Source organism: Rhopalosiphum maidis, chromosome 1 (genome assembly GCF_003676215.2).
Source record: "Rhopalosiphum maidis isolate BTI-1 chromosome 1, ASM367621v3, whole genome shotgun sequence".
Lineage (NCBI taxonomy): Eukaryota > Metazoa > Arthropoda > Insecta > Hemiptera > Aphididae > Rhopalosiphum > Rhopalosiphum maidis.
Window position 1 is genome coordinate 31,364,171 of NC_040877.1, and position 11,383 is coordinate 31,375,553.

General features: G+C 23.9%; 1 protein-coding gene across 1 annotated transcript; it reads right to left on the bottom strand.

Moving 5' to 3' along the window:
* Positions 1 to 290: 290 nt before the first annotated feature.
* Positions 291 to 10,988, bottom strand: LOC113548030 (neprilysin-2-like). Its single transcript, XM_026948675.1, has 19 exons — positions 10,899 to 10,988; positions 8,178 to 8,238; positions 7,643 to 7,740; positions 7,353 to 7,403; positions 5,634 to 5,795; positions 5,469 to 5,558; positions 5,160 to 5,397; positions 4,913 to 5,093; positions 4,569 to 4,667; positions 4,332 to 4,497; positions 4,180 to 4,252; positions 4,012 to 4,099; positions 3,769 to 3,939; positions 3,587 to 3,693; positions 3,440 to 3,498; positions 2,844 to 2,892; positions 1,976 to 2,174; positions 1,704 to 1,874; positions 291 to 680 (listed from the first exon to the last, which is right to left on the bottom strand). Exons 1-19 carry the CDS (start codon positions 10,900 to 10,902, stop codon positions 507 to 509), a joined length of 2,241 nt encoding a protein of 746 aa, XP_026804476.1. The 5' UTR covers positions 10,903 to 10,988; the 3' UTR covers positions 291 to 506.
* Between the last annotated feature and the right edge of the window lie 395 nt (positions 10,989 to 11,383).

The following is an 11,383-nucleotide window of genomic DNA, read 5'->3' on the forward strand; positions in this document are numbered from 1 at the left end:
ATTATTAAAATATGTCACTCTCAAATTTGGTTATTTTCTTAAACGTATAAACTCTTTCGATCCATAAATTATTAATTTATAATTGTTTCTTTTCGATAATATAACATACTAAGTATTTTTCGTCTTATTTTCAACTCGTAAATTACGTATAAAAACCAAAAAACCTATATATACTTATAGATTTGGTATAGTTATTATTGTATTTTGTTTAAAATACAATATTATATCAATGATTTAAATAAATTATAATAGTAATATATATTTAAAAATATCTATAGTAATTACGTGGTTCTTGAAAAAGTGTATTTTAGTTAAAATGTGTGTACAAAAATAAGTTATAGTAATTAATAGACAATTAAGTTTATACAAAGGTACATATTTCTTTTATATAACATTAACATGTTAAATATTAGCTAATATGTATTATACTAACAATTAATATGTGTAAATAATACATTAGAATACATTCAATTTGAATAAATTGAAAAAATATGTCATTATATAGGTTACCAAATTCGACATTTATCTTTTTTTGGATTCATTGGAGTACCAATTTGACAAGACCATGCTTTTGCGAACTCTGGTGAAAGCGATAGGACTTCCCGTACTCGAACCACGTTTGGACTGTGACTATTAAAATTGTCAAATTGGCTATCGGTGTCGTCATAATGACAGTATTGCTAAAATATGTATAATTATTATTTAAAGATGAATATATATTATTAGTAGCTAAATACATAATATAATTGAATAAATGTATAAAATAAATATCTTATTATGTTTTATAATTATAAATATAATAATTAATCAGTGATACTTAATCGTTATTATTTATTTATTTATGTTATTTAAGTCTACTTAATAATATTTTAGTAGGTGTTTTGAATTTTGAATACGATCGTTATCCTTAAGTCATGATTAATTTTATCAATATTACTAACAAACTACATTGGTAACTTTTTTATATCATAAATTCCTATCGTGAGTTATTTTATTAATGAATTTTATGAAACTAATATAAATTATGATTAGCGTTTTGTAATTTTAATAATATAATATTTATTTATCTTAGTTATCAATGATCAACTTATTTTAGTGATTTTATTATCAGTTTTATTATTGTCTCAACAGGAAATATGACAACCATTAACATACACCAGTGAATCTTAACCTTTTGCGAATGACGGAACACTTAACATGTTTTAAGGTTTTCGCGGAACACAGCCGTAAAATACAACAGTAATTATATACATTTTTAAATATTTTTCTTACTGATTTTAAGATTTTGGCGGAACACTTATACCAAGTCTACGGAACACCGGTTAAGAACCACTGACATACACTGATAGATACAAATTTGATGAAAATATATTAGCATATTGTCGGCATTTACATAACGATTGTATACCTACTTACATAAACGTCAGTAGATACTGGTAATGCTTTACGAGATTATCTATTTTTGTTATGTGGTTACATTGATTATTACTTTATTAATAATTTTTTTCTAGGGAACGAACAAAAAACCATTGCAAAATAAATCATATAGAAACTAGTAATAGATTATACGAGTAGGTAGGCAGATAGAACATATTTTTCTTTTTTATTCTATTGACTTTGGCCACACATAGTTACTATAGCCACTATAGGTAACCTATGATTTTACATAACAGTAGGTACATAATATTGGTAGGCGTACTCACGTTTGCGTATCCCAAGAAAAACAATTGTTCTTGACTATAACGTTCCAAACCGGGTAATCTGGGTTCTTGCCCGTGTATGTCGACATAACGCCGATAAGCATAATACGCCTCCTTTAGTCCGGTAATATCGGCTATGTTTTCGTCTAGTGTTTTCTCGCCGTTAATCACAAACTATTATAAACAACGTGCGGACAATTGATTATGACGTATCCACAGTATTAACACCAAATCAAAAAGCATAGAAAATAATGATAACAAATAATAGTACTCACAGTGTTATTATGGCTAACGACTTTGATACCATCGTAGTGGCTTATCAAGCAACTCGCTCTTTTCGTGTACTCTTCGTAACTACTATTCGTCCACCACTGTATTACATTGCCCAGCTCGTTGTACAGCCTACCGGTGTTGTCATAGTTATGAGAAAGTTCGTGCCCAATAGTACTACCTGTGGCTCCGTAATTTAATGCCCTATCAACACGATGCACTATGCGTTAGGCGGTACTTGCAATGAAACTCTACCTGTGTTTAGTAATTAGCTAACGGTAATCGGAAATTTGACCCTCCAAGATTTTGCATTTCTTGTAGGATCTTTCACCTCCCTCGTTGCTATATGACAATTATACATAGAATGTTATTGTTACAAGGGTCGCTTATTAAACCATAGCATATATAAGTTATAGTTCGATAGTTTTTTTTTTTATTTTAACTAAAATTTCTGTTTTATTATGTGAACCGTAACATCGTATTTATTGTTTTGTTTTAAACTCATCAGTCATTTGCTTAAATAAATACACAAGTACAATTCTGCTGTGTTAACTAACGGTTTAAATGTATAGTTTTACCTATTCCTATAATAAACTATTATCTATAAACTTAATAACTAGTATTATCGTGTATATTCTAAATGTACAATAAAGAAAACCGGTGACATTTGCATACAAAATATATTAAACTAACTAGATGGTACTGACAAATTTAAATTTCTTCAAATTTTACTCTGAGGGAGGGTAAACAAAAAGTCCGACAAGGGGGAGGGATCAAATGTGATTGCTGGGCAACATAAAAACATTTGGAGGTAAAATGTCAGGTGTAAATTTCTGTGATTCGTGTTATATATTATTATAAGTGTACACTTACTGTATGCCATTGTGGTATAATGGAGCTTGTAGTATTGCCGCTGGCATGACTGAAAATTATTAATACGATACTAATATTAATTTACTGAAATAATAGGCTTACAATTTGCACTTAATATGACTTAAAATATAACCTATAAGAATTTGTTGTCCCGTTTTACGTGTAACAATGATTTTATTAATTATTATGATATAGAATCACAAAACATTTACGTTTCATATGAGATATTGATACAGTTTTGTTATTTTTGATATTAGTTACGTAATTTATTTTTATTATATCAGGTTCAAAGATGTAAACCTTTTCTTTCTTTTTAATGCTTATTTAATTTTAAAGCGAACTATATTAGTATCTACACAATGTACCTAAATATAAAATATTATAATTTTAAAACGTCTGTGTATTACACGTTTTAATAAAGTCATTGGAATAAATTAATGAAGGAAAACACATCTTATCGAATTTTATATTACTACGATGTCGTAATATCGAACATAAATTTACTGTATTGCGTACGGTTTATACCAAATATTTATAAGATTGAACTAGACAACAAATAAAAGGATCTCATTTGATAATATTATTAGAAAACTTACAAAATGCGTTCATTGAATTATAACAGTATGCATTTACTTCGTCCGGAGTTATTTGCCACCTGAGAATTTTGTTAAAATAGTTAACACACATATTTATTACTGAGTTTTTTAATTCCTATGCGTATATTGAATACAAATAAAACTTACGTTTGATTTTCCCAGTCTTTGTCTTCTGTTAAATATTTCCAATATATCTTTGTGTTAAACATCGAAATTGATATTATATTCTCTATATGATTGTTCGTAACATTCAACTAAAACAAAATGAACGATAGTTTATTACCTAACAGATATTTTAATTTTCTAATAAATTATTTAGAAGTTCTTACATTTTCAAATAAATTATTTAGTATATTGTCGTAATTATATGGGTATCCAAAATACGTTTTCGTATTAGCTAATTTTCGTAAAGTAGCATTTTTTGTTTCATCGTCCATCCAACTCGCTTCATGAACCATTTTACGTAAGGCCCATTTTATATTATCAGTCATTTCAGTTAACTACAAAAAAATTCATAACATATAAATATTGATTTGATTTATACTATAATTTATTAGTTCAAATATACTTGCTGAAGCTTTAGAAGAGTTATCTAAGGTGTTTATCATAGAGTACCCGGTAACCATTCCAAAAAATTTACTCGTCAATGAAAAACAATGTCTAAAATAAATAGAAACAACTATTTAAATTAATGATAAATTGATAATAAACGATTTGAACAGATACTAAGTTTCACTTACTCGTAATTGAAACTCTCACCAATTGGAAAATTATTTTCCAAAATAGCTACTACGTGAGATAGTATAGACATTTCTAAATACATTTCAAGATTATATAATTCAATAAATATCTATTAGAATAATATAATGTTAAATTAATTATTATTTATTACTTATTATTATTGTTGGTGTTTTAGACAATAATATAAGCACTTCATCTAAATATTCTCTATTGCTTATTAAGAGTTCATAATTATCTGCATTTTCTGATGTCAATATTTCATATACCTTTGGTTGGATATCACGAGTTATCTCTCTCAGGTATAATGTCCAATTGAACTAAACATTTTTTATCATAAAATATTTTTTTACCCTAAAGTATTTATTTTATTTATAATTCTCTTAGTTACCTCAAATTTATCTCCAGATATATCTGTCAATTCTTGAAATTCCCCTAGTGTAATTACTTCAGGAATAACATTTTTTGAACTTAATGCATTTCGTAAAACCTTAAACAATTAAAATAATAATATATATGTACGTATAAGACAATTATTAAATTAAATTATTTACCGAGTAATGTATAATAATCGTGAGCCTTATTATCTTAATAAATTTCATAAACTTTAACATTATTTTTTTTTTCATAATTTGAATTATAAAAATAAAAAATTAATAGTACCTATCAAATAAAATATTAATTTTATAAAGTAGTGTTATTTAACGTGATTAAGTGATTTGATTAATAAATTACTTGCGAAAATTCTTCTTCAAAATTAACTAATTCATTAGTTGTGTTCACAAGACCGTCAACTTTAAGCTGCTTTATATATGTTTGATTACGATTTAATAATTTTTCAACCAGTAAATTAAAGTATTCGCTAAACTTTGGTAAAGCTTCTTCGATATTAACATTATTTTTTTTCATATTGTTTCTAAATAAAAATTTAAATTATTATTATTTTTATTAACTATAAGTATAACTTTCAATATAATTTTACCTTTTTCTATATTTGTTTAATTCCCTATTTTGATCAATAATCAAAAGCGAATGTGATGATGAATTCCTAGGATCGTCGTCAATGTAAATATCAAAAAAAATATCCAAATTTAAATAAACTTTAACTCTTGCTAAAATTGTTTCGATTTCTAATGGGACTGAATCATTTAGGTAGTTTGTGTTCAGACCGACTTTTTCCCAAATTTCCCATAGAGCATCATATTTGTTTGAAACTTGATCTGAATAAATATTTATATTGGTTATTTATAGAACTAACTGAAAATATTGGGATTGAAGTATTTATGCAGACCTTCAGTAGAATTTAAACAAGCTTGGTAAAACTTTCTAGTTTTATAAACTGCTTTAGGTTCGTTTTTTTCATTTTCTTTACTGAGAAATTCTAGTGGAAAATACGTATGCGTTTAATTTTAATTGGCCCTATTAGTTAAAACTAATTAGTGTGTAGCTCACTTACTTTTCACTCTGTGTTTTATTTTTAACGTCATTATCGTTGTCCAGCTGTTTTCATTTGTATTAGAATAGTAAGGGTAGTTAGTTTCAAACATACCACAAGCAAATTCATAAAAATCTTCACATGGTTCAACAGTTTCGTTGATACAATTTATTAATGTAACGGCTGAAAAAATATTGAAATACAATTTCAGTATAAAATATTGTTTACTATAATATATTATAAATATTATTAAAATCAACAAAGGTAATTAGTAGGGACAGAGACTTCTAGGAGTTTGCATGTTTTCCAATAATCGTTAAAAACATAGCTAAGTAAAATATAAATTTGTTTCATAGAAATACTAGTATATATTTAAAATGAATAAGTGCATATTTAATCATTTTTTCTTAATAAGTACATAATTGAAAATTTATATAAAAGCGTAAGTTTTATAATTTTATAAAGAAAAACTTAATTTTAAAAATAATTTCTGGACCTGAGATATTAGTATGATGGTTTTATTTATATAAAATAAATATTTTAAAATTAGTGTTTGTGTTTTTCTCGCCGATCACTTGCTTTGTTACTTATCGGTACATCGCAAGCGTGACTCAAACAAAATAAATAAAAAAGAAAAAGAAAGAAAAATAATAATAAACAATTTATAAGTTTAGCGATTTTGCAAATATTTTTTTGATATTAAAATAAAAATATTTTTATTCAATACTATAATTTTATTTTTTTAATGCATATTTTAATAGCATATTTAAAAAAGGTCAATCGATAAAACGTGTGCCTTAAAAAGAAAAAACTACTTACATTAAAAAACGCGAACATAATAAAAAAAAATATTAAGTCTGGAGTGTGGCAATATATGAAAGTAAGACAAAGACAATATATAAAAAAGTGAAAGACACGCAAGAAGCTTTGGAAATTTAGCGTTGGAGAAAGATGTAGAGAATAAGATAATCTGAAAACAGAACAATTAATGATGACGTTATAAAAATAATAATAGGAGAAAAGCGACCATTGATATAAGTCCTAACGAGAGGGAGTTGGAAGATGATTGGACACACACTGAGACACGTAGACAAATTGCATAGCCTAATAATTTAAGGAATAATAAAAGGAATACGACCAAGAAGAAGACCTAGAACAAAATACAGCGGCCTAATAATATAAGATATAGGATTTATTTCCTTCAGGTAGTTAAAATATATGGCAAAAGACAGAGAAAAATAGAGAAATCAACTGTTGTGATTATATCAAATAAACAATAATCTTAGGAATGATAAAAAAATATATTGTATGTATGTTAATTAGTAAATTATTGAATTAACTAGCTTATGCAGAACTGTTTAATAGTACGCAGTATCGACACTATCAACCACGATTAATGGTTATTTAATTTATTCATTAAATCGTTGATAGGTACTTTTACATGCAGATAACATTATAAGTTTATAACTAGATAATAAAAAACGTATTAGAAGCTTGAATTAGAATGATGCAGCATTCCATTTTAAAATTTACAATACTAATGATGTTTTTTTTTTTAGTAAAATGTGTAATTATGTTATAAAACACTATTCTCTAAGAATACGTACGAAATCAAAGCTAATATTTACCCTCCTAATGAATATACAGGATAAAAATATATGTTTTGTTGTTGTAACATTTACGTATTTAAATCGATTGGATATGTTGATGTAATTGTAATAATTGTAGGTTATGACTTACCGGATTTTAAACATGATTTTGATTGGCAGATTGTATACTGTGGCTTGATATCTAAGATGAATAAAAATTTAAAATTAATTAATTGACACTAAGTTGTTTGACATTGTATAAAATAAAAATATTAGGTAAGCATTTAATCTTTTGATAAATCTATCATGATGTTAATTAATATCTTGGGGAAAATATCATAAACACTTTAAATATGTAAAATCATTTATGATCTATTACATAATAAAAATATTTTAAAGTTGTTAGCAAACCAAATATTTAAAACTATATTTTAAACTTACAAGAATAATAAATGAAGATTGCTGCGAGGAACATAGCAATTACCGTTAATATGCTGATGGTAATTTTTTTTTTGCTGTATTTCTTTTGAAAAATGGCACTAAATAAAAATGATCAATTTAAAAATAAACCTTAATTAACTAATTAGCTCGAAAACGTATATAATTATCGTACATGTACATAACATGCAATTATATTTTAATACTTGTTATGAACAACCATATAAGTTTATTATTTTTACTTTTATTCTTTAATACATTATAAATTAATTTTAAAAATTTATAACTGGAAATTATATAAATACATTTTATAAGCACCGTTTTGAAAATAATTTGATGTTTGTTATAATAATTGATTTAAAATATATACAATATACATAATTTCTTTATAATATAAATTCATTAAATAAAATATTATAGTTAAAACTATGAAAAATTGTGTAATTTTCAATTTCATTATTTTTCAAATATAAATTTAATAATAAAAATATTTTGATACCTAATAATTTAATAATAATAATATTAATACTTAACTTACTTTCCATTTTGAGAAATAGTAAAGGAGGAAATTCCTTTTCCTTCAATATGTTCTTGAAAACCTTTAAATATTAATTTATAGTTTATTTGTAGTTAGAAATTATAAATATTAAAATATAGTAAGTAAAATAGCATCTAATCAAGAATAAAATATTATTTTTTTTAATCTTTAATTTTTAATATATTAAGAATATTAACTTTTTTCCTATCGCCTATTACAATTAATAGAGTGAATCTATTTTAATATAATATTTATGATATAATGCATATATGTATCGTGGATAAACTTAAAAATATCTATGGATTATTATAATGACATAAATCTTTTAATTAAAATAATTATTTAAGTAGTTATATACAGCTAGGTATCTGTGTATATATAAAAATGTCAACTGTTTTCTAACAGATTTCTCAACTAATAAATAATAATATGAATAATCTCAAAATACTTGAAAATATATGCATTTAAATATCATACATTATTTTTTTTAATAATACCGCTTTAATAAATCTTATTAAATGAGTATACACAATTTATAATAATTAGTATCTATCTTAAATGTTAGTGCCTATATAATATTTTAAATATTCAAGTTCTTTTTTTTACCTATCTACGTCAAATTAACATTCTTATTGTTGTACATATAAAATACAAAATTAAATATTTTGTTTTGATTGTTTTGATTTATAGTGATATAATTGTAGTACGAATACTTTATTAGAATTATAATGCATGATCTAACGATAATAATATAGAATGAATTTATTTCGCTGAATTTACTATAGGAATAATGTATAAGTGAATGAATAGATCTTATTATTAAAATATGCTTTTTGAAATTATCAATAAACTACATTAGGTATATTTGTCTTAGTATATAGGTCATTATGACTCATTAAATTAGATTGGAGATGTACATATTATAAATCGATTAAACAGAAATATGTGAAATCATAATTTTTCAAAATATATATAATGTTGTACCTTTTTTTAAGCTTATATTTAAAATTAATTAATTCTATTTAATAATTAACCTTATATATTTTTTAAGTTCTATTTATTAAAAAAAAAAGGTTGTGTAATCGTTATCAAATTATTATAATGATTGTAACTTAATGCGTTAACTATAATGTTGCGTACCTGATGACGCATATTCGTAGAATCTATATACGGTATAATAGGTTATATACCTATGGTATAATATAAAAGTTATTTTAGTTAATGAATGATCATTTGTTTTGTTTAATAAATGTCCGTGTGCATACTGTCTCAAGTGTTTTGTTTCCTGAATAACAAAGGAGTGTTTTTTCTTCTTTTTTATGAGGTTAAGTCAATAAATAGTTTGCTGTGTCTTGTACTTTAAGTGATATCCTCGTTAATCATTTGACTTTATTTATGTTTATTTTTTTTTTCTAAAATAATTCATTTACCTTATTTGATACATTTTTAAAGTACATTATTAATCTAACCGAAAGTTATGTTATCACATCTATAAATTATTTTATAATTACTTACATAATTTTCTAACGAAGAGTACTTTATAATAACATATTAACATAATATTGTATTGAAAATTGTAATGTACGTTTAATTAACTTTATTATGATTAGTTATATATTTATATAGTTTATAAATTACAACCGATTACTTTAATAGTTATAATTAACTGTATTGTTATTTACATAATTTAAGATATACATTAGTACAATGATCGAATAAAAGGCTTATAAAACACGATGAACCAATATTTAACTATGTATTTTATTATTATATAATAGTTGTACATTTAAAAACCGAAAAAAGGTTTTACGATTCATATAAAGTGCGGAGTATTAATTTAAAATATTATTAAAAATAATCAATGTTTCAAATGAACTGTAAAAATTTAAAACACAATATTTATAGCCTTGAGTAGCTGATAAAAGAAATAGGTTATTTGATGGTACAAGAAGGTCTCCTGTATCTACTGATTTATACTTAAATTTGTTGATTGAAAGTGAAATCCTAGTAACCATGTGGTTAAATTCTACTAAATATAATTTAAAATTTATACTAATTTAATTGTTACATGCATAGTTGTATTTTGTATTCATTTAAGTATTTAGGTAAACGTAATTTTTAGGTAACTATTAAATATATTTTAGTTAAATATAAAGGTGCTAATAATCTCATAAATTAAAATTGCATGTGGTTAAAATATAAGCAAATTTACATCTATTATATAATGTTACATAATATAGGAATTTATATATATATATAGTAAATGTATATAAGTAATTTAACTTAACTTGAAATATATTTAAGTTTACACAATAAACAATTCAAAAATGTTGATTTTTCTGTTAATTAAGATTTATTGAATATTGTTAGATACTAACAATAAACATATAATGCTTACATCAATACAAGTATTACATAGTATCTTCGATTATATAATTTATAGGTTATTATACCTAATTATATATGTTAAACCACTACTTCTAATATCTAATTAAATTTCATAATTGTCTTTAAACAGTCTAATAAAAATTCAAAACTCATTTTTATATTTAAGGTAATATATTTAAATAGATTTTGATTTTTTAAGATGCTTAAAAACATTTTAACAAGCCAGTAAGAAATTAAAAATTTTAATATTAAATTACGATTACCTACAACATTAATATGTTATACGTCTGTTAAACATACCACAGGATAGTTTCAAAATTAATATGTACTTACCCATAATCAAAATAACAAAAAATCAAATGCGGTAACAATTTTTTAATTTGTTTAAGACAATAATTTCTATGTGTTTGGATTGAATGAGTGCGAACGACTGAATGCTATTCAACGCAACAGAGTACATTGTGTTGGGGAGCCCTTGAATATAACCAAGGTTGATGAGAAATTTTAATGTTCGTATACTAATGTATTCTACAAAAGAAAATTATTTCAACACGTAATTATATTTAAGTAAAAAGTATAATCAAAAAATACAGGATCATTGTTCTAAAAAAAAATATAGGTAATTTGCAATAAAATTAATTTATTCGTTAATTTTGTAGTCCTTCTAAAGTTGCGTTATCACTATGTTTAAATACAATTTTCTATGAAATTTTAAATTTAATTTATATTATATATCAAATATTTATTAATTTATATTTTATGAATTTAATAAATTTACCAAACTTCTTATAAAAATCAAATAAACGAAAAAACAATGT

Excerpts from the sequence above, each read along its gene's own strand:
- LOC113548030 (XM_026948675.1), bottom strand. Across the intron at positions 3,940-4,011 it reads ATAACTCTTCTAAAGCTTCA|TTAACTGAAATGACTGATAA; the intron begins GCAAGTATATTT and ends ATTTTTTTGTAG. Across the intron at positions 3,694-3,768 it reads TAAATAATTTATTTGAAAAT|TTGAATGTTACGAACAATCA; the intron begins GTAAGAACTTCT and ends ATTTTGTTTTAG.